The sequence below is a fragment of the Myotis lucifugus genome, unplaced genomic scaffold (assembly GCF_000147115.1).
Source record: "Myotis lucifugus unplaced genomic scaffold, Myoluc2.0 scaffold_0, whole genome shotgun sequence".
In the NCBI taxonomy this organism is placed as follows: Eukaryota; Metazoa; Chordata; class Mammalia; order Chiroptera; family Vespertilionidae; genus Myotis; species Myotis lucifugus.
The window spans coordinates 20,475,276-20,502,298 of NW_005871048.1; the positions used below are offsets into that span (position 1 = coordinate 20,475,276).

A 27,023-nucleotide genomic window follows, 5' to 3' on the forward strand; every position below is an offset into this window, starting at 1 on the left:
CTAGGGTATATAGCATTTTAATCTCTTTTGCTGCTCTTCTTCCAAACTTTGGAATTTTAGAATATGCGGTGCCTAAGTCTTTCTAAATAAATAGCAAATGCTGGTCCAGAATTAGGATATTCCTCGATTTTCTTCCTTCAATAACAAGATCACCATGCTACTTTTCTTTTTTGGGGAAGGGAGACAAGAATGGAAGAAAAAGAAATACTAAAAGGCATGAGTCATGCTCATATTTAGACAATGACTTATGCACTCAATCTTTACCAAGGGTCTATTTTTTTCTAAGCAACCAAAACGCCCTGGTGCAGGACTGGCTACTGGAGCCACCGCTCTTTCACACTCATGGCCTCACAGTTTTTCACATTTCCCAGCAGCTTCTCTCAACCAAATGGACTTGTGTCAGAAAGCAAAAGAAAGGGAGAGATGGAGACATCCTACTGGGGATGGAGCCCACAGCCTGGGTATGTGCCCGGACCGGGAACTGAACCGTGACCTCCTGGTTCATAGGTCGACACTCAACCACTAAGCCACACTGGCTGGGAAGCATTATTTTTTTAATGCAAATATCACTATATACTAGTAACTAAAGAGAAGGAGACAAGAAAATCAGAACCTTCAAAGAACTAAAAATTATTCCAGTAAAGCATCATTTTTTCTGGAGTCCTAGGTAATGTTGTCCTGAATTTTAAGCACTGACTGGGGCTATTTTTTTTCCTCATAATGATAGGATTAAAATACATAGATTCAACATATTATAATTTCCACAAAACCAGCCAGAAGCCGGACTTCTGTTCAACTAAGTGACTGGACATGAAAAAGACTAATTTAATCAATATTCTGATCTTGAGAAAAATTAAGGCACCACAGCAGTTATGCACTTAACTTGTATATTACCTCTTTGATAAACATATTCTGAGCAAATGCTGGTTTTAAGTGATGTTATGATTATGGCTTGACATTTTAACATTTATTTCTTAAATGGGTGCTGTTAAAAAACCCTGTAAGTGCTAGGTTCTTATTACATGATGATATTTTTATACACTATTGAGGCAAGGGGAATCTCTTCCCTCTTGTTAGAAAATGAAAAAGTTAAAATATATTAGTAAACACTTTCTAATGTTCATTTTTAAGAAAAATAAACAAAGATAAACACTGGGAAGCTTTTGAAAAAATTTTGTAGGAGTATTTTGTTCATTCTGGTTTTATTTCAGTGACTACGTTCTTTCATATTATTTTAAAATAAGTGGTAACTTAAGACTCTAATTTCAGGTTTTTCAACTTGCTGTTCTGGGTTATCTGATGTGATCTTTAAACTCAGAATTGTTCCATTTCCTGGGGTTCCTGGCAATAGATATTTGTGCTCATGAACACAGAGAAGGCTGCTTTCTGATTTCAAAGTGTGTTCTGTGACTCTTTAAAAAACAAATAAGGAACAAACAAGAATTTGCAAGACGTTTAGAAAGGAAAAAGCATACTCCTCCACAGTTTTCACTTTTCCCAAAATAAGAGAGGAAAACGACTACACTGATGACTATGCCAAAAATGGGGAAAAAATCTCAATTGCATGATTTCAAGTTATTACACTCAAAGAAAATATTTAATTTAATATTTAATTTGTAAAAGTATATCATTTACAAAATAGTTTGCATTTATAAATCCATTAGCCAAGAATACAGAGTATCTAAGTTGAACAAGTAACAGATAAATAAAATACTATATAAACCTAGGATATGAAGGGACTTACATTAGAAAAGAGTAATTTCTTAAGAAGGTTAATGTACAAAGTCCTCAGCAATGTGAAGAAATCCAGGCTAATTTCAAACTGTTATAAAAAAAAATTAAGGCTTCATACCGATGAAACTGCTTTTGATAAGTTCTTTTCTAAGAAGTATAAAAGACATATAAGAACTTGGAGAAAAACACCTCCATTCTCAGTGTTCTTTGATTCTCTGATCATAAGGGATATTTAATGGAAATAACTACCTAAAAATAAGCTCACTGGAAGATTTACTTCCTTGCTTTCTTTCTCCAGGTTTCCCTTGTCCAGGTTCGTATTTTCTATTTGGCTACCTTTCCTCTCCTTCAGAATTATTACAATGCCTTCCTTTCTCCATGAAGCCATTACTGAAAGCATAAGGGTTGGCAATTTCTTTCTCATCTTAAGGCTCATTCACATTTTCCTCAACACATATAATAAAAATAATGAGTTCACATTTTCTGAGAACTTACCACGTGAAGGGCAACTGGAACGTGCACTGGTCTTACCTTGCTGAGTCCCCAGAACAAGCCTGGATAGACACTACTATTACCCTCTCTACGGATAAAAGAGCAGGACTAGCAGGTTAAGAAACAAACCTGAGCCCTGGCTGGGTGGCTCAGTGGGTTGGAGCATCATCCCATACACCAAAATGTTGCAGCTTCGGTCCCTGGTCAGGGCACATACCTAGGTTGCAGGTTCCATCCCCAGTCTGGGTACATATAAGGGGCAACTGATCAATGTTTTTCTCTCTCTCCCTTCCTCTCTCTTTCTCTAAAATCAATAAAAAACATATCCTCAGGTGAGGATTTTTTTTTAAAAAGGAAACATACCTGAGTTGAAACATCAAGAGCAGGGACAAGAATGCTGTCGCCCAGCCCCAAAGCCTTCATTCTAACCCACTAGATGTTGCTTAGATTTAGAAAATAAATCTTATGTAAAATCATGGTAATTATGCCATATTTATTTTATTTAAAAATCAACCCCTTATGGAATATTTAACACGTCAAACTGATGATAACACCTTACTATGACCATGAACTGGCAGTTTATCAAATTGTTAGGTTTACTGATATGAGAATTGGTGACAGCAAAAGCCCACAGGGTCCCCAGTGAGAAAGGGAACCAAATGAGGAAGAAAAGTACTAAGAGTCTGAGATACCACCACTTCGAGACACTGCTGGATATGAAGCTAGTGCCATTAGACAACAGATTCTACCCGGGGCTACTTAAAAGCTGCTTACTCTTCTCCCTAATCTTCCCAAAGCCTGAAAAGAAACTGATCAATGAGAAATTTATGAAAGAAGACAAAAATTCTTTTTTTTAATTTCAAGTCAGAGAAGAAGAAGAGTAAGCTCACTTTGATTATAAAATTGGTATTACAATTGATAATAAACTACTTTCCCCGGACTCCCTGGAGCTAGTTTAACGGGAGCCATTTTTAAAGTCTGCTCTGAAGTTTATGGAATAGCAGAATGGTCTGCAACTCAGAGAGGCCTGACATGACTGGATATTCTTTGGTAGAACATTAATCTAGGCATGTACTTCATCAGCAACATTAGTTAGCTGTGCTCTCTATCTTATAGGTGAGGTTCTCTCTGCCTCTATTCTACATCTGCTGTTTCTCTTTCCAAGGCTACCTAACAATCTCAAGTTTCGCAAGAAAGGGCTTACACGAGATTCACTGATGTATCTTTCATTCCTGCCAAAACTTAAGGTGTGCTTTATTATAAAATCTATGGAATAAACACATCTCTTAATCAATCTGGTCTGCCTCAATTACCAACTCAAGTTCTGGTTCTCAGTCCTTCCTTTCTTTTAATTTTGTTGTTTTTCTTGATCTTCTGCCATTAAAAAACAACAACATTTTAACTCCTCAATGCTTTCCTTGTTTTTATGATTTCCTTACTCCTCTCTTCCTGATATAATTTTTAACTGTTCTGTTCTTCATATTATAGTTATTCTTGATTTCTTTTTCCTTTTATTTTTGTTCTTGATCATTCTATTCTCTTGTCTTTCTCTCTCTCTCTCTCTCTCTCTTTTTTTTTTTTTGGCCTACTCTTCTTATTCCCTTCCATCTTTTATTTCTTTCATCTAGTACTTTTTTATTTTTCTTTCCTTGCCTTTTTAGCTCCTTCCCTCTTAAGGATCTGTGTTAAATTTAGTTTCACCTGCATTTTTAAGAAAATAATACTTTCTTCATCAAAAGTACTCTCACAATTAAAGCACTGTGTCTTCGTTAACAAGAACACCAAGTTCAGGAGGAAAGGGATATGGGGTTTCTTTATCCACTTCTTTCTGAGTATCCTCAATAGGAAGTATAACTACCATTTCTCATGAAGGTGATAAGGTATCTAACCTATATGTCAACCAAATCAAGTCAGTAAGTACTTGTGGCACAGACAGTAGAGAGTGACGGGGGAAGTGGCAGAAACTTTCCACAACCTGCTCTGAGCTGATCAGACAAAACAAGTGAACCACTTATCCAGTTAGATAGCTTCAGTTACAAGTCAGAGAAAACCCAACTGGACCTGGTTGAAACAAGAAAGGCTAACACAGTTGCAAATTCCCTAAGTAGCATTGCCACAAGAACCTATCTTCTTTCAGTCTCTCTGCATCGCATTCTACAGATTAGTTTTATTCTAGGCATGGCTCCGCTCATGAACTCAGCCAATCCTAGGCCTGGCTCACATGCAACAGAAAAATCGATTCCCAGCAAAAGTCCTAAGATTTCATTGGATTAGTCTTGGTCATACACCTTCTTCTGAACCAGTCACTTTGAAAGGGGAGGTGGGTTACAACAATCTGCTAATGCTAGTTCATGCGCTCCACTTCTGGGTCCTGGATAGACAACTCCTGGGAACCACACAGTCTCAAGAGAAGGAGCAACAAAGAATTTTATGTTGGGAAGGGAACTAGCACATTTCTACTACATGAGGCAAAGCTGAATGCAGATAGCACAAAATAACAAGCCTGTAATTTACTAAATATATATTCTTTTTCCATGGAGTTATTTTGATAATTATAAGATTATAAAAATGAGTAAACACATTTTACTTTATGAAAATGGTGCTCCTCTACATTTTTTTTTTACAATGAATTCTTCTAGGAACTCTTTCTGAGAATATTGACCCCAACACAATTACTTATTATGATTGTTATATAATTTAAATGTTCTTACTATCAAATAATGAGAAGAAAAAAAAACCCAGAATAATGAACCGAATGACTACTTGAGAAAATAATAATATTCTTGGGAGGAAAAAAGGTGCAAAAGATCACAGTGGTTTAAAAAAAAAAGTAATATAAAGTCAGTTAAGCAAATATAGGAGGAAAATCATTTAAAAATGAGAAAAGACAATAAGAAGCACACTTCACAAGTGAGCAACTGTCAATCTCTCCTATTCCCAATCTCATGACAGCTCTTCTGACTAAATATTAAATAAAGACCTTATGGAATTAAAGGCCAGAACATTAACAACTGAACATACAGAAGAGTCGTCTGGCTGGTCACCTGAGTATGGGCAGGGGTTAGGGGAGTGAGGGTAATTTTCAGAGTAGTAAAAGAAGTCAATTAAGATCGTTAGATCATATACAGGTATCCAAATAAATGAATGTCAGTCCTTAGTCCCCCCACAGAGGACTATGTATATTTTCTCGAGCTTCTGAATGTCAGCTTCAAAGGAATTCTCCCCAGTAAGGAGAAGACTTTTGTTTTCTCAGTACTTAAAGAGACAAGAAAAATCAAATTTTATCTGCAACTGTGAGTCATCAGGCACTGCAGTTCTGTAACACGTAGGTCCCTGTTGCTGCAGCCCTGAGAAAGGAGAGGACTATCTTTTAATGGCACAAATAAATCCCTGCACTGCCTGCTTGCAAAGCATAATTAATTCTGGCCTTTTCATGCTTAATGAAACACCTTAAACACATGAGAGAAGTGAGTTTGAGCTTCTTGTGTATACTTAAAACAGGGAAAGCCCTCGCCACAACCTAGTTCTACTCAAAATGCTATATGTGACGCTTGTATGAATTCTGCAATCATTTCTTCACAATACATCTCTTAAAACAAGCAAATTGTGCTATGGAACACTTACAATCCACCACCTGTATGAACAATTCTCTTAACTTTTAAAGTGTGAAATATTTTGTTTTTCAGATTCTTGGCAGTAAACACATGACTTTGGCTCTTAACCTGTGGCTGCGATAGAAGGGTATTTAAACAAAGTAAACTCTTAGATGTAGCTGCTCAATGTCATTTCCTTTTATTAGAATAATTTTTCATATTTTAATACATACCGCATGTTGTAGTACCGAGGCTATGATTCCACTGAGAATTTCAAAACGTAAATTTTCAAGGTTCCATTTCCAAACACAGCTAACAATATGAGTAAAATTTTTGAGAAAAAAATTTAACTGAAATACTGTATTTACCTTGAAAGATGTACTCCTCTCTATAATAGTCAATTGTTCTAGCCCTGAGGAGTCTTGAAAGCAAATGCCTATTTTTAAAGAAGTTACTACTGCTATAAATACAGTTTCTTTGCTTTAATTATAAATTGTACATAGAACAAGTGAATAATAAAATATAGAATTCACCTCACCTGTTTAGGTGTGACCCCAGGCATTTGAATATCTAATGCAAAATCAGATGAATCGATAGGAGTTACTGGTCGGGTGGTACCAAGACATTCATTGGAAAATGATCTGGTAGTTTCTTTAAACCTTAAAAAAAAAAATTCAATATCTTTGAACATAATGGAATTTTAACTTGAAATGAGAAAGAAAAAAGAAAGGGATTCTATGACTGTAAAATTAAAGATTATTGATTTAGACCAGATGAAAAGATGTGATAACTATATAATATTCTAAAACATTCTCAGAATTGGACTTTACAGTCCATGAGCAATATATGTCTAACTTGTAAACAAAATGTAATCAAAGCAAACAAGCAGGTTACATTTAAAACTCAATTCAATAAAAACTTGTCAAATTACTTATTTGTTTCTAGTTAATGAAAATACAGTATTAATAAATCAGAAATTATCAGACCTGACAATTTTCTAATGGAAGAAATATTAACTATAACCTAGTAACATTTTTGTTAGTATTTTGAGTGCCTCATATTACTAGTCAGAAACAAAAACCAACAATAATAATGCTAGGAGGCAGAATAGGAGGTGGGGGGAGCTGTGATGTGAATTACAAATGTATAAGCGCATAAATATTTAATATGGTAATTATGAGGAGTGTGTCTACAGCCCAGTGTTTTCCCGTGAGCTCTTCCAGCCCATGCTCTGATTCTCCCCACCACTTACCTATATTGATATTTTATTCTTCCAGCTATTATAAAAGAAGGCATTCAAGTCTAAACGCCTAGATGTCGTTTCTGAAATATCTCCCCAAGAGGGAGCGATCTGTATTGGAAATGACAACTTCTAATTGAAGTTTTGAAAGCCAGTGCAGCCTGGCTTACACTACAGTGGGTTTGTGTGTGTTTTTTCCCCTATAAAGGGGACTTCACAAGAAGTTACTGTGCTAAAATCCCAAGTCAGCCCAGCAAAGTAAAGCAGCGTTGTCTATTCCTCCGACACGCAGGTCCCCAAAAGTGATCCCAGTTTTCAACAGCACGCAGACACCACCCGAACAACATTCCGCCCGTTTAGACAGCAACAGCACACGCACCCACCTCTTAAAGACAGAAAGTGGGCTTCTGAACCCCGGGCAGCTGCTTGGAAACACGAGGAGGAGAAGTAGCAGGCTCCGAACGCCAGCCATGTCCACGCCGCTCCGGCCCCGCCGGGAGAGCCGGCAGCGCAGCGCTGGGGCCGCGTCGGCAGCGGCCGCTACTTCATGGCCGGGGCGCGGCGGGCGTCCGGCGGCGGCCACACACCATCTGCCGGCGAGAGCGGCCGGCGAGCAGGACCCGGCGAGTCTGGAGCCTTAGCCTCACCCAGAAACCCGTGGGAAGGCGGTACTTTTGTCCGGTTCGCAAGCGGAAGCTTTCCTCCTCCTAGAGCTGCTTTTTCTTTCTTTTTTTCCCCTTCTTTTTACCCTGGTGCTGGGGCTAGACTTGCGCGTCCCTTATCACTGGGGAATGACAGGGACCGTGAGGGATATCACACCAACCCGCGTCAGTCATCATTCAGGACCTGCAAAAATAGAAGCAGATAATGGATGACTAACACATTACAGCATTTGTCCTCGGCAAATCCCAGCTGAGGTTCTTTAATACATTCGCAGTTTCACAAGCTTGAGCCCAAGCCTGGGGAAAATGCTGGTCAGTGGATCTCCCTCCCCCGCAACAGTCCCCAAGATTTCACAAAGCCCCAGAGGTCTCTGTTTTGCTCTTTCTTCCTACCTCACACCCACTCTCTCCCTTTTCCTCCCGACTTTGCCCCCCTTTTCCCTCTCCTCCATCCCACTCTCGGTATTTCTTCTGACTTACTATAACATTCCCTTCTATCATCAAAGATGCACTTAATTCTCTGCTGAATATAAACAAACTTATTTACGCAAATGACGGGCTAAGGGCAAAAGAAAGGGGGCGCTAAGAGAAGCAGAGACAAAGCACTCGGATACATAGAGAAAGATGTTGAGCACAAAGGCATGTTTATGTTTATGTACCACAGAGCTGAGGAAGAGGAAGAATACCCCCTGCCATGAATGGCACCACAGAAGCAATCGCTGAAGTTCTCAGGATTATTCCAAAGATAACCAAAAGTCTACAGTTAACATGATATATGAAATACAAATGCCTACTGAATAATTCTGCACCTAATATACAAAGTAATAATTACTTATAACGTATGCCTCCCAAAACGTATTCTTTCCTGAATAAAGTTTGGAAATTTACAATGTAATGCATGTAGAAACAACAGGGAGAATCTCCGCTGGCCTCCAAATGAATTTATCTACGAAGGGTATGGTCAAGAACTTAGCATTAATATAAAAAGAGGCCGTGCAGAAATGGTGCAGCATCTCAACATTTTATGAAGAGACTCAACTAGGCTAAAATCTAAAATGTGCATGTTTTGATATTACTGTTGTCCTGAACATATTTCAGACTATGTGTCAAGTTTGTAGATTGTGGTGAGAAAGCACTGTTTTCAAATCTATCATTCACAACATAAAAAATACCATAAAGATTTCTTAAAGTTTAATTTTAATCACTGATTATAGTTTGGGAAACCTCAAATCCAATGGCCAGATGAATAACACAGTAAACATCAGTAAGATCATATAGAAGTGCTCCACAATAATACATTAGCCTCTAAACTCTCCTCAGGAAATCACAAGATAGTGAAGCTAATCTAAAAAACAAACAAAAAAACCCCAAACTAAAACAAAAAAGCACAAACTAAAGTTAAACGTAAAGACTTCATGGTCAAAGCTTTCTAGATAAAACATGACAGAATATCCAACCAACCCAGATGCTTGGGACCCAGCAGCACCCAAGGGCCACTGCTAATTTACATAAGCAATGATATTTTTAAAAGACTGATGATATTTGTTTGAACTTTCTCTTTGGCTTGCTATTGGAACTTTCAGGAAAAAAAAAGAAAGAAAGAAAAGAAAAAGAAAAAGGAAAAACAAAACACTTCAGCTTTGTCCCAGACCCTGGGTAAAGGAAAGAACTCCTTAAAGGGGAATAGAAACAACTGGCCTGAAGGCTATGCCAGCAACAAAGTAAAATCCTGTCTGATGACAATACTTAACATTCCTTGAAGTTCTTGTTTTTTAAGTATATGTGGAGAAAGGGTAATACTTTATTATTTCATGCAGAACAGGATTCAAGGACAGTCTTTCCAGTTGGCAGGGAAATTTGGTATTATACAAACACTTGAAAACAAATTTAGTATTGAAATTCTTTAACAGGAACGCATCTTAAGTACTAGCCTTTGAAAAAAAATTCCACTTATCTCTGATTGATTTTATTACCTTTGATGCGCCAAAGCACCTACTAAAAGAAAAGGGAACTGAAGTTGTGGGTGGAAGCAAAGCTGATATTTGCAGCCATGAACTAAACACAAGGTCTTATAGGAATGAAAGCCAATTATGCTTCTTGGTACTTGATGCCTTGTAAACAAAATACAAATCATCAGATGAAAAAAATCATGTCTAACCATTTCATTTGTTATTTTATAATTCCTGATCATTTTTAAATATATAATATTCAAAACAATTTAGTAGTCTTCTGATTAGGATTTTAAAAATTCAAATATATTTCTTTGAAATAATTTATTCCCTCGTTAAAACACATACGTAATTCCATATTCTGTATAAAATATCGTAATATGTTGGGGTTTTATAAAATGAATAAAACTAAAAGAGAATATAGCCTATTATGGGAGATGAGGACTTGACACAATTAATATAAGGTATGTTTACAATGTTATAAAAAGAGTACTGTAAAAAGGATTCAGGGAATTTTGAGGTAGGAAAGCTCATTTCAACCTTCAAGAGGAGGGTAAAAAAGAACAGAAAGGTAAAGCAGTCTTCAGTGGAAGAGGTGACTGCTGAGGGGAGCGTGGAGGGTGGGTGGGTTTCCACTGTAGGAGATGGACATGGGCACTCCTGGTGCAGAGAAGGACAGGGCACAGGAGTCCAGGCGGGAGCAGAGGATGTGTTTAAAGAATAAGTAATGCAATATAGGTTCTGCCCCCTAGACTCCAGCTGTAGATCCAGATTTACTATTTTATTTGTAATACAAAGCAAATATTCTGTTTACAGATGCATAAATTCTTAGTAAGAACAATTTACAGTTTATACCTGTACGGATATTAATTCCAGGAGCAGTACTATTACATAGTGCAGTCAAGCCTGGTATAGAGGACCATAAGCTAATTTGGCTTTTACAAAGTAAGCAGTCCATTTCTTTCCATTTTCATTTGAAAAAAAAAAAGAAAAGAAACCCCAAAAGAGTTGAATTCTGTAACTGGTCAAAGAATCAAATAAATATATTGAACATTCATTCATTGATTTATTTATTCGACAAGAGAAAACCAGGATAGCATAGTGGCTTAGAGCTTGTAAACCAAAGAAAAACGATACCTGGCCTCCTGGCTCCACCATTGACTGGCCTTGTGAAACCACTGAGTACCCAGCCTCTCTTTGAATCAGTTTCCTTATCTGCAAAGTGGAAATAATCCTACAGCTTATCTCACAGGGTCGTTACAAGGAAAAAGTTAATTCATATTCTTAGAAGAGTTTCAGACATATAATAAATATATGCTGTTACTATTGTTGCAACACATATTTATTGAGTACCTCAGACTATCTTAATGCTGAGGATGGTAACAATTGAAACAGATAAAGTTCCCACTCCTTCCAGTGGGGGAAAAACAAATGAAAGTAACTACCAAATATAAATTTCATTTTATTTTAAGGAGGTTCTATGTGGTTTCCTACAATGACTTATGATTAAACTGATTAAAAGGTACATATCCATTCACATAGCAATTTGATTCCAGGGATTTATTCTTGGGCAAAAATTGAACAAGAGTATAAACATGTTGATAAGGATATTTACTAACACTGTTTATAATAACAAAGAACTGGGTGTTTATAATAGCAAAGAACTGGAATCCATTTAAATGCCCGGCAATGAAAGACTGGTAAAAGAAATTACTTTTTGATACAAAACTTGAATACTATACATCCCTTTCAAAACGTATTTTTAAAACTGTTCTATATTTTTCCTTTTTGCATACTTTTAAAAAATGTTTCAACCATCTCAAACTTGCAGAAATGTTGCAAGTGGAGAACTTCTTTCTTTAATTATCTGAGAGTGAACTGCTGGCCTGATGATGCCTCATCACTTCTGAATACTTTAGTGTGTCTTTTCTAAAGTACATCCCACTAAATAACCACAATACAGCCACCAAAATAAAAATATGCAGATCCACACATTACTATCTTCTAAGCATCAGTCTCCAAACTTTGCCAACTGTCCCTATAATGTCCCTTACATCAAAAGCACCCAGGACCAAGCATTGCATGGAAAATCCTCATGTCTCCAGTCTCCTTCATTGCAGGACAGTTTCTCAGTCTGTCTTTAACTTGTCTGACCTTGATTCTATTGAAGACTTCAGGCCGACGTTTGTTCAGAATGCCTCCTGACTAGTGTTTGTTTTCTGTTTCATCAGGACTAGATTCAGGCTGTACAGCCCTGGCAGGAATATCTCACGACATCTGTATCAGTGCCCAAACCTGCATATTAAGTTATTCCAAAACTTAGTACTGAAAACCAGAAACATTATTTGGCAGGCTCTGTGTGCAAAATGGTGGTTCTCTGATGAGGGTGGTTCTCTAATGAGGGTGCAATGAAGATGTTGGCAGGACTATAATCATCTGCAGGTTTGACGGGGCTAGAGGATTTGCTTGCAAGGTGACTCACTCACATGGCAAGTGAGTGGCAGTGAGCGGCAGAAACACCACCTCCTCACTATGCGGCCTTCTCTCTAGGACAGCTTGCGTGTCCTTACAATATGGCAGCTGGCTCCCCCAAGGGTGAGCAATGTTTCCTAGGACCTAACATCAGAAGTCACATAGTTTCTGTGATATCCTATTGGTTACCCAGGTCAAGGCCACTCAGTGTGGACCGAGATTAGCCCAAGGGCATGAATACTAGGACACGAGGATCATCTTCTTGGAAGCTGGCTACCATAGCATCGTATTAGCTGGCACAACTTTGATTTTGTCTCATTACTAATGACATCATTTTGATCATTTGATTAAGGTGGTATATTACTGACATTGCCACTATAAAGTTACCATTTTTCCCTTTGTAATTAACATCTTTAGGGGGAGAGGTTACTTTTGACATTATAAATACTCTGTTTCTCATCAAACTTTTATTCATTTACTTATTATATCCTAATGGACTCATGTATTTTATTTTATTCCAAGGGCTTTGATCTGTTACTGACTTTATTTACATTCCTTACATTGATACTCCGATTGTCTCAGTTGTGGTTCTTTTTAGCTTTGGTTCCTTTTCACACGTCTCATCATCCTTTGAGCACTTGCTTGCTTTTTGCTCCCTCTCTCATCTGGCCTCAAAACCCTGCCCTAGGGTTTCCTCTCCGACTTGGCCTTTGCTGACACCCTACCCTGGGCTGCTGACACACATAGATACACTCTTTATTCTGTTTGGACTGTGACACCCTCTTCCAGGGCACCAGCCCCACCACATTGATGCCCTCCTTACCCGAGGTGGACTCTGTACCCCAGGCCAGGTCACTGCTTAAAGCCCTACCTTGCTCCACCTCACATAACAGCTTTAGAACTAAATTGTTAGAAACAGAAAAGAAAGACATTATTTTTTTAAGTGAAATTATAAAACAGTATACACATGTATTTAAAAATCGAAAGTAATATAACCTAATTGTATTTCCAATGGTTTCCTATGGGGACAACTGGGGAAAAGGGAGGACTTTTACTTCCTATCGATACCAGAGATCCGGTGCACGGATTCATGCACATTGAAAGGAAGCTAATTAGAAGGTGGCCAGCAGGGCGGGGACTGGGCAAGATGGGCCGGACACACATTGGCGCCAACCTCCCAAGGTCCCTCCCTGGCCGGCTGCACCTGGGGCAGCGCCAGGGCTCAAAGGGTATCTGCAGAGTGAATGGGGTCCCTCTGGCAGGTGGTGTCCCTTGCTGGCCTGTGGGAATCGGGCCGAAACCGGCAGTCTGACATCCCCCAAGGGGTCCCGGAGTGCTAGAGGGCACTCTGCAAAGTTGCTGTCGCTCAACACCTCCTGCGTTGAACATCTGCCCCCTGGTGGTCAGTGCGCATCATACCACTGGCCAGTTGGCTGGTCGCTTAGCCTTTTATATATATAGATCCTTTAGCAGTCTTTTAACTTTCAAAAGCTTATATTATTTTTGTAACCAGAAGAAAATGGGATTTTACACATATATACATATGTGTACATTTAAAAATATTTTATCAAATGTGACTCTACAGATTTCAATTTACATGTAATGTCTTGTGATGTTTTGAAAAAATAAATAATTCTTCTTCTTTTGCTTGGCAAGAACTTTAAAAACTAAATTGTATGGTGCTTGTGTAGCTGTAATGCAGGGTTTTTATGCTCAGCACTAGAAATATTTTGACTGCATAATTCTTTGCTATATGGGACTGTCCTGTGTATTATAGACTGTTTAGCAGATCTCTGAACTCTACCCACTAGCTTCCAGTTGCACTCCCTTCAGCTGTGACAACCAAAAATGTTTCGACCATACTGTGCCAAATGTCTTCTGGAAGGTAAAATCACCCTGGTTGAGTGCCATTGTCATAATATTGTTCAAAAAGATGAAGCTTAATTTGTAAGTCAAATGTGATGTAATTCCCTTCAAATACATGTAATGAGACATAAATCTCCTAAAATAGTTTGCAAATACGGAACTTCTAAAGAATGAGGGGAAATCATTACAGCAAGTAATATGTATTGATTATATGCCAGGCATTGACTTTGTGCACATTATCTCACCGAGTTCTTATTACTTTTTTTAAATGTTCACCTGAGGATATATTTTTATTGATTCTAGAGAGAGAGGAAGGGAGAGAGAGAGAGAGAGGAAGACAGAGAGAAAGAGAGAGAGAAACATCGATGTGAAAGAGAAACATTAATCAGTTGCCTCCAATACATGCCCCAACCACAGATCAAACCCACAACCTAGGTATGTATGTGCCTTGGCCAGCAATCGAACCTGCAACCTGTTTGATATATAGGATGACGCACCAATCAAATGAGCCACCTGCCCAGGGTAGGTTCTTTTGATTTTATTTTCCCATTTTACAGAGGAGGGATTTAAGGTTTAGAAAAATTAGGTAATTTTCTCTGGTTACAATGCAGTAGAGCAAGGATTCAAATACTGGCTCGGAGACTCCAGAAGCTATCTTTTCAACTCAGATTCTTCAACACAGAGCAGGCTCAGTACATTGACAATGGGTATTTTTATCAAGTACAACAAAAGGCAAATCCCCTGAATATGATCATATTGGAAAATAATAACTGTCAATATTTATTAAGCAATTACGACCAAGCACTGTATATGGATATTAGCTCATCTGAATCCTGTATGACATTGGTACCATTATCATTCCCATTTTACTGAAGAGGAAACTGGACACAAAGGGACTTGGTAACTTGCCTAGGGCATATAGCCAGGACATAAATACAGGCAATCTGACGTCTAATAGTTAATAGTTAAACCCCTTCACTATTTAGCTATAAGTAACCGTCTTTTTTTTTTCCATTCACATATTAGGAAGCATGAACATTTCTTCTACAACCTTATCCACATTACTCATTTAGATAACTCAAAAAGAACAAATTGAAGATGTATGACTAGGGTCTAAATCTAATAAAAACAAGGTCTAGTTTGGCTTGTAAGAACTGTCCCCAACTACTCCCCTGATTTTGAATTCTGAGTAAGCATTTCAAAATGAAGATTTCACATAAAACCAAGATTTCCAGTGTCTCTTGAAGAGTTGTGAAATCTGGCATCACCAGACCTCCATTTGCATATGGCAACCATTAGCTGAGCAAATGTCCTCCTCCTCAGACAGGGCCAGCCGTCTGCGGAGCACCACATCCCCACCTCTCCCTATTCGCACCCAGATCCTGAAGCCCAGAGCAGTTATCTGAACTGCCACTCAGTACTGAGGCACAGTTGTCAGTCTGTTCATTTGTTTTTGTTTATATAGGTGGCCATCTTTTCTCATTAGCATTATTAGCTGTAGCCTAAAATCATCTGTGTTGTGATTCCAGAGTTAAAGCCTTCTTTATGTGAGAAGGTCAACTTCACCATGTATATAGCACAGAGTTGGCCACACTTAGATACACTAAGTTGTTGCTTCTTTTCTTTTAAGGCTCTGTTCGTCTTCATTAGCAAGGCACACCAAATTGAATGGCAGCTTCTACACGTGGATTTGTTTAGACAGCAGTTTTTGACCTTTTTCATCTCATGGCGCACATAAACTAATTACTAAAATTCGGTGACACACCAAAAAAATACATTTTTTGCCGGTCTGACAAAAAAAATTAGGTATAATTTTTATTCATTCACACGGGACAGTTATTGTTATGTTGGCTGTTCCCATTTGTTTATGTGACAATCTAAGGGAAAGAGATCAGTGCCCCTGACTAAATAGTCAGGTATTGCATTATTTTAAAAATTCTTCGGTCACACGTTGAAAATCACTGGTTTAGACTCATCCCTTTTAACATGCAGCCAATTTGAAGTGTCCTTCCCTTGCAAGTCAAATTGGTTGGGTGTCTATTAGAATATATATGTTAAAAAAAATCTCAGTGGTAACATTCAGCATATGATTCTATTGAAAAAAAAAAGCAACACACCAACTTGCCAACAGTAACAAATTTTATTTACTTATTTTTGTCTCCATGGTCAGTAAGTAGCAGATGCCCTTTAAATATGTCCATTAGTCATCAAATCACTGAGTCCTGTAAATACTTCCATGGGGGTGGAAAACAAGAGACATTATTCTTAATTAAATTTCTCAACTTGGGCTAATACAAATGTTACTTCATAACACATGTATCTAAATTCAGTGCTGGCATATGTTAATGTAAGATAGAACAGATCCCTGTGTTCCAATCAGCACAAATCTTTAGTTCTAAGGACTGCACTGGGAAGTTCTCAGGAGACTGGTGCACTGCCCAGGAAATCATTAACCATTACTGATGACATGGGAGAGGGAGAACGGCTCCTTTGTATGCTGCTCATTTGCCCACCGGGTATCTTATTTATTTATAAGCTAAGAACGTCACATAGACTTTAGTTTCAGAAAAAGAGCACAAAGCACTTCTGTAGTTATCACTGCTCCTTAAAAAAGTCTTCTTGAGTGTGTGTATGTGTGTGTGTGTGGGGGGGGGGGGGTTGAGGGGGGGAGGGGGGAGACAGGCCATCAGCCTTGTCCTGCAGTAATTTAGCAAAGTGTAAGTCCCCAGTGATTTCTGCCCCAACTCATGGATGAGTCAGTGATAAGGGCCTAAACTTATAGGCTATCACCATAACATGCCACTGCAAAAATTAAGAAGCTCTTGCTCCTCCTCTTCAGTGAAGTTTTTGAGAAACTAGTTTGAAACTAATACCCAAGACCTGACTAAGTTTCAAATGTCTAGGTTGTTGGTTCAATGAAGTCTGAATCGTGGAGTGACCCACTGATTTAGGTACTGAAAGACCTTTTGCATTACCTTTGTAGTGCTTCCTCTGTGGGTCTTTGCATTATTATTTTCTTCTATTTTTAAGAGGAAGTTAGTGTAGAACTAGGGAGGGTGGGAGAGTATTGCATTTAAGTGTAACTTAGTGCCAGGCACTGGGCTTCGATGGATGAGGTCTGAAGGTGGGGATCTGCCTTTCCTTCTGCCTTTCTTGCAGTTAATCAACACATTTTTAATGAGCTGGTCTCTTGTGCAGGAGTTTTTTCCTGTTTATGATTCCACATCCTTGGGCATAGTTATTCCTGAAGCATTTTAATTCATACTTTATTAAATGCCTCTTGGTGACTTCAGAGGCAGGAGCTGTGAACTACACAGGAAACCTGGTTCAGATCCAGAACATGCAATTACAAAATACATATTCTTTTTCTTGATAAGTAAAAACCCTACAGGAAATGTCTACATTTTTACTCAAAAATAACACTGAACTTGTTTTTTTTTCCCTTGTGCTACTCACACAGAACTATTTCCTCCCATAGAAGAATCATATTTTCAAGTGATATTTACTAATGTTTCCCATTTCAAATATTCAAATCCTTACAATAAAATGCCCATAAACATACCCCTTTCTATTGTAAAAGTTTTGCTATCCTTTCTTTTAAGTCTCTTAGCTGTATAATTATAGTACTTAAAGTGAAATCTACAATAATATAATACTATCATATAATTGAAAAACTTATGGGAATTTTTCCTTAAGATCATGAAAAAACTGTCAAAACATTCTCTTTTTTATATAATCCTGCGCAATTGAGTTTACAGAAACATAGAGGGATCCTATGAAATATACACTACACATTGCCCCCGCATTCCATCTCAACTATATAATGTCAAAGCCATTAACAAAGCAACACAGTTGCATGAAAACACTTTAATGTCGTTTATTTTAGGGTACAGAAGCTACAATAAAATTTAACTTAATTATAAAAAGACAATTGAATGTTTAAGTATGTAATTCTCGATTGAAAGCACAATGTGCTAAAGTCGTTTATATTCAGATATTTTAATTTCTAGTCTATAGTAATAAAGTTTTCTTTGATTGGTGTCCCCAAACTCCCCATGAACTGTCAGTGAAGAGCTTCATAATTTTCCTCTGGCTGAAGAAGATCAAAGCATTCTTATGTTTGCTGAAGTCTTTGGTACTGGTGCACAAACAGGTGGCGAGTTTATTTCATTGCTACTAAACTGTTTCTTGCTGTCCAGAGTTTAGGAAGAAGTGGTTTATTTTAACCAAGTGCTTACAGACTGGCTTGCTCTTCCCCAATTTTTAATTTTCTTTACAAGGTACCCTATAGTGCAGCGGTTCTCAACCTGTGGGTCGCGACCCCTTTGGGGGTCGAACGACCCTTTCACAGGGGTCGCCTAAGACCATTGGAAAACACATATATAATTACATATTGTTTTTGTGATGAATCGCTATGCTTTAATTATGTTCAATTTGTAACAATGAAAATACATCCTGCATATCAGATATTTACATTACGATTCATAACAGTAGCAAAATTACAGTTATGAAGTAGCAACGAAAATAATTTTATGGTTGGGGGTTACCACAACATGAGGAACTGTATGAAAGGGTCGCGGCATTAGGAAGGTTGAGAACCACTGCTATAGTGATTTGTGCTAGACCCTGGAACTGAAAGCGAGAGCTGAGGAAACCATGAGAGCCATGATCCTGCAGGCTGGAGGACACACTGGGCTCAGCACAGGGGTATCACTGCCTGGCTGACTTTATTTGCCTTCTCTCTCCATTTTTGAAGTTATATGCCCTCACCTTGAGTTCTAGCATAACTAAAAGTTGAGTTTTTAAGTCACAGAAAAATGTGAAATAGCCCAATTGTTTTTGCCAATTTTAACCATGATAAGGAGGCCCACAGGCAGTACAGTATGAAGAATTGATTCCCATCTTTGAAGTATGAAAATCCTTTTTTAAAAATCATAACATTTCATGTTCCTTTACACTGTATACGAAAATGAAAATGATATGTAATATTACTGAGTATTTGCTATATGTCAGGCATTTTAAATATTTTGTGTATTATTTCTTTTAATTCTCACAATATCCTATGAGCAATAATACTACCCCCACTTTACAGATGAGAAAATAGAGGCACAGAGAGGTTAAGGCACTTGCTTGACATTGGCTGATTTTAGCAGTAGGAGCTATTAACCTCCAAGTTATACTTGATGGAAGCTATACATTTAATACATGTTTATTAAAAAATATGTAAAGGATAAATACTATTATTGATTCAGTAACACTTTAAATGAATCTACATTTTATTCCATATATAACTGAAATCAATAGTACACATAACTGCAAGGCATGTTTCCCATCACACAATGCCCACTTCCTGCCAGTGACTCGGGCTCCACATCAAATCTCCCTCCTCCAGCTCATTCTGAGCCAAGAGGTGGTGTAACGTGGAGTGCAGACTTGCACTTGAAACCAGAAATCATGGTTCTAAGTCTCATTATAGTATTCACTTGACATTTCTGAGTTTTGGTTTCCTCCGGTATAAACAGGGGATATTGATAAATGCACTACCATGGGGCTAGCATGAGAAACAAAATAATCTGAGGAGATCTAAGTTCTTGCTAGGGTTTCCTATTCAGCTTTCTTGTAACCTCATAAAAACTTCATTTCTTTAACATGACCTTTTCTCCTTTCAGTCCTTTTGCTTCAAACTGGCCTGATGCAGCACCCAGACTGACCTGTCTCCTTCTCCCTTGCACATCCACCTCTTTAATCATTAAGCCCTCAGGACAATGAGGTTCTGATCAGCATCAAATAATCTTAGGAACAAAACCTGTCTGTAGACCCCGGCGGCAAAGTTTAAATCAAACTAAAGATAACATCTAGGCCTCAGTTGTGTTTCCGCTCCAGGCCCAGAAAAGCTTAGAAAGGAGACAAAAAACACCTTGGCTGACATTAGGAGCAGATGCGCTGATCAACTACTCCATCCTAGCACCTAACAATCAGTAGAGACCACGACCCTGACCATGACCCTAACTCCCTTAATCACCATGAATAATTCTTTTTTCCCCTGGAAGCCATCAGGGAGCCAGGTCTTTAAGCATGAGCTCACCTGTGACTCCAGAAGTGAGCCACTTCCTAAAAAGTATTCCTGTTCTTGTCTTACTGGGCTTTGATGCATGCAGGCAAACAGATCCCTTTTGTCCACTGACATTATCAATAGATACATTTTAACATATTTCTTTTATTTTTCTAATTTTTCACTGCTCATTCTTATATCTCACCTTTGAGTAGTTTCAGAGTACCACAACATCTGCAGATGGCAGACACTGAATCACTGAGTAGGGGGGGGGGGCGGGGACACAGGGACTAAAAGATCCAAATTTAAACACTCTTCCTAATGCTAAAAATAAGAGCAAAAACAGTAACTCCATCATTCAGCAAAAATGTAAATAAAATCTTAACCTAAGTCATTTGAGATGTGCTCTAGTAATTGTGAAAAACAATTTATATTTCAAGGAAATTGCCAGTGTTATGTCCAGATTATTAGGGAACATTTATTGGATACTGGCACTGACAGGTAACGATGTCCTGGCCTCAAATTCATTTGCATGACTTAAACTATAAGGAAGCAGGCTTGTGGAACCAACCGCACAAAAACATCAGTGGTGGAGGTAAATAACATGCATTTACTATCCCAAAACCAGTTAGATATTTTCTAGGAACAAATAAATATAAAATGGTAGAGCAAACTAGGTACCTGGGATTTAAATGGGACGAATAGGTTCTTTTTAGTAATACCTGCCTATTTCTTTATAGGAATACTGACATAAAAATGTAACATAATTGCTAAAACCTTTTAAAATTGAAATGTGCTATGTGACTCCTAAGTATTACACAAGTACTAAATGCTATATGAGTAATGAGAGTTTACAACTATTTACTTGATTCTATTTAATTGAATATTTATTCCTAAATAGAGGAATTATGTGAATTACCCTGCTGGAAGAAATGGAAGTTTTCTCAGCTTTTCAAATGCAATTTTAAAAGGCCATATATATGTACAATTTTTTTAAAAATGTTTCCCATGCTAATGAGTTTCTATTATCTCAAGGTTAACTCTCTTTCAAATGGTGAAGAAATCATGCAGATAAAAAAACTTAGATCCTACCACTAACTCAAGACAATGTGTAAAACTGATAAAGCAAACAATTTCCTTTCATTCCAGTAATTCCACCAAAGCCTGTTATCTCTTTTTAAATGGCATATTCCTAAAGACTGCATAAAAATAGAAAAAAATAGGAACTTAAGCTATTATTTATACTACCAGAGGCCCAATACATGAAATTCGTGCGGGGGGAGGGGGGGGGGTCACCCAGCCTGTGCCCTCTTGCTTGCAGTCCGGGAGCCCTCACGGGATGTCTAACTGCCATGAGCCCGGCTTCTGGCTGAACGGTGCTTCCCCTGTGGGAGCGCACTGACCACCAGAGGGCAGCTCCTGCATTGAGTGTCTGCCCTCTGGTGGTCAGTGTGTGTCATAGCAACTGGTCGTTCCGCCGTTGGCCCAAAACGGCTCGCTGACAGCCCCCAAGGGGTCCTGGATTGCAAGAGGTCACAGGCCAGACCGAGGAACCCCACCGGGGCTGGGAAGGGATGCGGAGGTTGACCAGCTGGGGAGGGACTGTGGGAGGGCTCCAGGGCATGTCTGGCACGTCTTGCTCAGTCCCGATCGGCCGGACACCAAGAGCAAGCTAATCTACTGGTTGGAACGTCTGCTCCCTGGTGGCCAGTGCACGTCATAGTGAGCAGTTGAGCGGCCTTAACATATCATTAGCATGTTACGCTTTGATTGGTTGAACAGCCGACCGGCTGACAGGACACTTGGCATTATTAGGCTTTTATTATATAGTATAAGATTAATAAGGGTACAATAGTTATAGGTTTAGAGTGATCATATTTATTGTTACTTTAAAATACATTAAGGACATAGTTAAATTCTTTAAAATTGACAAAATAAAACTATAAAATAATCAATGGATCTCATAATCAGCCCTGAGGTATATCAAAATGTACTTAAAAGAAACTGAACATTTTATCTTTCAATATGATTTTCAGAAAAATTTATGTCTCTATCAATGCATTCAAAATTAATGGCCCATGCTTGACCGGCAGGTCACTTCCACTATCATAATGGCCAGCAAATGACCGCTTTGTTAATTCAGGCTGGATACCAACTGGGAAGGCAACTTCTAGATTGGTGATGCTGGTATATACCTAAGAAAATACTGTACCCATACTGCTCTTTATGCAGGGTAGAATTTGTATTTTATTTCATGTTATCTTCCTCTATGATTAAAGAAAAGATAAACTGAATGACAGGAATCAAAGAATAATATTGTTAAATATGAGTGGTTAATTCAAATATAATATACTTTTTTTAAAAATATAATATACTTTAATTATTCTGTCAATTAGGTTAAGGTAAAGAAAAAAAGTGAAATTTATTCTTCCATAGATAATAACATAGCACTAATGTGCTATCTTTGTGTTGAACTGAAGGCCACAGAGTTGTTTTAAGATACTAAAAAATACTATTAATTGTTTCATTCTGACTAAGCAAAACTAACATTGTGGATGGCCTACTTCATTTCTCGTTCCTGACACTTGGTAATTGTCTCCTTATCTTTTCATAAAATATCGAAAATTTTATTGCTATCAAAAGAGGTCAACATCTTTTATCACTAAGTTTTATCTTAAGCAAATGCTATTTTTAAAGTGAGAGAAATTAATGGATTACGCAGTATTAATTTGCCTAAAAGAAAATAAAACTGATATTTTCCCTTTCATTTTGATATTTAAATCATTATTGGTATTACACTGTAATGAGATAAAGGTTCATTAAGACAGCCTTTGTTATGTAAAAACAAAACACACTAGAGGGGAAATTCTTTAGTGAGCTACAATTACCCTCCAAGGATATAGCAATTAATTATTCAACATGTTCCAATACAAAATCAAAATACTACACCTAAGGATTTCATCCACTCTTGAAACTCTCTGAATTTTTCTCCTAAGAACATTAATACAATTATATATCATTTTAGAAATAGAAAATACACCTTTAAAAATGATTTTTAAAATCAAAGCAGTATATACACATAGTTACAAGTCAAACAGTACTAAGATCTTACAATGAAATAGCAGTCCTCTGCCCAAATACCCCAATTCCTACCCCTCAGCAGCAATATCTGCTACCCTTTTAGCAGACTGTTCTGGCATTTACCTTTATTTTTCCAAATGCGTTGATGTTTCAACTTACAGATCCACAGTTCTATTCATTATCTATTGACTTCTTACTTTGGAAGATGAGAATATAACTCTCTTGTACTCCCCCGCCCCCTCCGCGCCCCTTCCCATCCTACCCGCTTTCCAATAGACATCTCACAATTTTTAGTAAAACCTATATTTAAATTATTAAAATTATATAAATATTGTTTTCCATTGAGCCAAGTAAGTGTACTATGATTGTTACATTTCTTGTACTTTTTTTTTTTTGCTATAATTCAGGAAATACAGCATGGTTCCTGAGCCATGTTTGAATAACTTTATTTTAACTTCATCCTTCATTGTATTTGGCTATATATAGATTTACAAGATAAAAATTATTTCTTCTAAGAACTTTAAAGGTATTACTCCTCTATATTATTTCTTATATAGTCAGATGCCATTCTGATTTTTCATAATTTCTCTGTGATCTTTCTCAATATCTCTCCTCCTTCACTCTCACTCTGGAAGTTAAGATTTTCTCTTATTCTCCTGTTCTAAATGTTTACTGATATGCACTGATATGATTCTTTTCTCATTCATTCTCCTCAGCATCTCATTTTTCTAGCTATGCTGTTTTAAGGTGCAGGCTTATGAACTACTCTATTGATAAATATTCTTATGTCTTTCCTTGATAATTTCTTGTCTTCAATTACCTCTGTTATTTCTTTTTTAGAACTCCTATATTTGGAGTTCTTTCTAGTGTCTCTCTGTTTTGTTTTCATCCTTTAGATATTTCCTCAACTTCACCTTTCAACTCTTTTTTCTAGTTTCAGCTCTATTTTCTATTCCTTTCTACATTGTTTGTTCCAGCTGAATTCCTTTTCCTTCCTCCCCACTCCCTTTTGAGTCCTCCCTTTCAAGTCAGATACCTCCCTAAGTCCTCTTTCACCCCAGAGCTTTTCAATTAACTAGAGAAGAAGCCACCGCTCTCCTGAACCAGTGACATGTGCTGCCAATGTTCTGAGAGCAAGGCAGGGAGAGGAGGCCAAAGTGGGCTCACACTCATCCCTGGGTTTAGCCCCATATTGCATCCCTACTTCCCATGATACTGCTACCAGCAGGGCTCAAAGCTTCTGTGTTGTTTTTGAGGCCAATCAGCTTGTTTCTCATGGGTCTTGCCTCTCAGGGCACACAGTTGAAGAAGCTACTACTATTAGTAAATCTGTTATTAGTCCTCTACTTTCCACTTTCCAAATATGTATTAATTTCTTACTTGGCTGTGGAATATCTCCTATGCTTTTTATCTTTGCAGGTTTATAGCTTTTAAAATTTCTTTTCCAACCATTTTAGAGGTAAAGGAGATAAAAATCATGTATGCAATCTGCCCAGTTGAACGTGAAGTCCCAGAAGTACAATTTTAAAGGAGATTACCTGGAGATTGTTTAGTTCATTCCCTCATTTAATAGGCTGAGGAAAGAAACAAAGGTAGGTTAAGTGCTCTCTCAAAGTTCCTTCTCTACGTTCCGAACAGAACCAGGGACAAAATGTATCCTGTTTCTTTGTCCAGACTTCCTTCAACTACCAATATAATGTCTTCATAAGGAAAGCATTTCGTTGACCTTCTAGATGAAGAATAAACAATATACCACTGAACCTTTCATAAATTACATAATTTAAAGAGAAAACTAATAACAAGGGGAGCGTACATTGAGTGCTGTATGTAAAAAATAATACGCACCCAGATGTTGAGAGAAGGGGAGATCCCTGAGGGTAGAACAATTTCCAAAGGCTCTGGGAAGCAGCTGAAATTTGCATTTGATCTTGTGACAGGAACTCCAGGTAAAGGGTGAACAAGGGCAGTGTTTTGGCAGAAGGCTTATGTCGGGAGTAGTAAGGGAATGGGTGCTCCACAGACTTTCATCGAGGCCACGTTCACGAAAGGTAGACTCCACTCCTACAACATGTCCCTTTCCCATCCTGCATTCTGACAAGCACCCAGGACACACTAACCACCAGGATCACTGTTTGCTCTGCTGGACTCTCCATCTGTACCAGACAATAGGATTTTATTGACTCCGTCATTTGTACTGTGAAATCAATGGGTAATTTAGTAGTTATATATCTGATGGGTGTTTTCAAACTACGTACCTTGCCATAGCTTCAATAGTTCTCTACATGACTCTGTGTTTAAGGACTCAAACAGTAATTATAGACAAAAATATGGCTAAGTGGGCCAGGTCAAAGGTACAATCTTAAAAATACAACTGAAAAACACCAAAAACATCCAAAATTTTCTACGTATCTTTCTTCCTATGTCATATTTCAAAAGAAATCCGAGAGCATGAAGAAACAGTTCTCAATAACCAATGCCATGGAGTACACCACCTTGCAGAAGTACAGAGTCACTATTTTGCATAGCTTTATTCATTTTCCATACAATATTTTTGTTCCCAGAAGGTAGAAAGCTATCCTATTAATTGAATGACAGTAGGTACACTTGGATATTTGTCTGTCTAAAATGTTAAAAAACAAATCAACATAAATCCCAATGTAACTTATGATAGCCGGTAAATACAGAAGGGACAGAAAATTAACAAAAGACTTAATTAGAAGCTAATTTACTTATAACTGAATGAAATAATTGTTTTCTGGAAAATATTGTGTACATTAATGACTTTTATTTTATAAAAACATGTTTAGATGTCTATCCCAAACTGAAACTATTTTAAGAAAACTGTTTCCTAAACTAAATGGCTAAAAATAGAACCGAAAAGAATATTCTCATTCATAAAAGTGCTAAATGTCTTTACTGTGGCATCTATACCATTAATAAATTGCACAAACAGCAATAATTTTCACAAAAGCTGACAGTGCTAATTCTCAGCTTTGGGATTTTGGAAAATATACATTTGTGCTCAAGAACAATGCCTCTAACATTTAATAAGGGCCTTTCTCTTTCTGCCCTCTTAAAATTCCTGCTGCTAGCTATTACTAGGCCTAATTTTCTTGACTATTTCAGTTATTGCACACTTCCACACGGAGTAACTGGCTTTTAGGTACATTGCCAAAATCTTTAGACATGGTTTTCCTGTACTACAAATGCCATGTATACAAAGAGGGTGCTTGGCAAAATAAATAAGCAATAGACCAGTAACAAAATCATCAGTACAATAATCTAGTATGTTGGGATAGTATGTTAATCTCAACAGTAATAAACTGGTTGTTGGCCAACTGTGGCTGACTAATTCAATTACATGCCTGATGATAATGAAGTCAAAAGGATATATCCTTACTCCTGCCCTCTCCTTCACCTTCTGTGTCAATGTTCTGCCTTCAAAACATACATATGCACATAATGTGGACCTGTTAAATTTACCATGGCTAGTGCCTATAAGTCTAAACACCGCCAAAATATGAACCCTGGCCCACAAAAGGATTTTAACGGGAGCATGTGCCCAGATCAGACAGTGATCAATCAATCACTACTTCTAGAAAAACACAGTGGTGCACATGTATTGTGCATCACCAGCTACCAACTGTGTATACAGTGGGCATCAACAACATTCCACAGGAGCTCTGTGGTCCCTTCAAGCTGGACTCTACAATTTTGATTCTTCTGTGGCTCCAGCCAAACAATTATAGCTCTAGTAATTTATATATGTGTCATGGTAACAAGATATAAATTAGACAACAGGGCTGGCAGAATAATAATGACTCTCATTTCTTGAGCACTGACTGAATGATGGTGTTCTGCTTCTTCCTTTTCACTGCTATA

General features: G+C 37.7%; 1 protein-coding gene across 11 annotated transcripts in view; it reads right to left on the reverse strand.

Annotated features, from left to right (window-relative positions):
* The window catches only part of PAM (peptidylglycine alpha-amidating monooxygenase), a 265,501-nt gene that overhangs the window by 140,341 nt on the left and 98,137 nt on the right, over positions 1-27,023 (reverse strand). For 6 of the 11 annotated variants that reach the window (XM_023749648.1, XM_023749643.1, XM_023749631.1 and 3 more), the window contains exons 1-2: positions 7,443-7,531; positions 6,358-6,478 (exon numbers count right to left, since the gene is read on the reverse strand). In XM_023749648.1, the coding sequence (XP_023605416.1) occupies positions 6,358-6,478; positions 7,443-7,531 (210 nt within the window). Of the gene's footprint in view, positions 1-6,357; positions 6,479-7,442; positions 7,906-27,023 lie in introns of those variants that run through there. The other 5 variants (XM_014466930.2, XM_014466504.2, XM_023749628.1 and 2 more) reach the window with 2 other exon arrangements.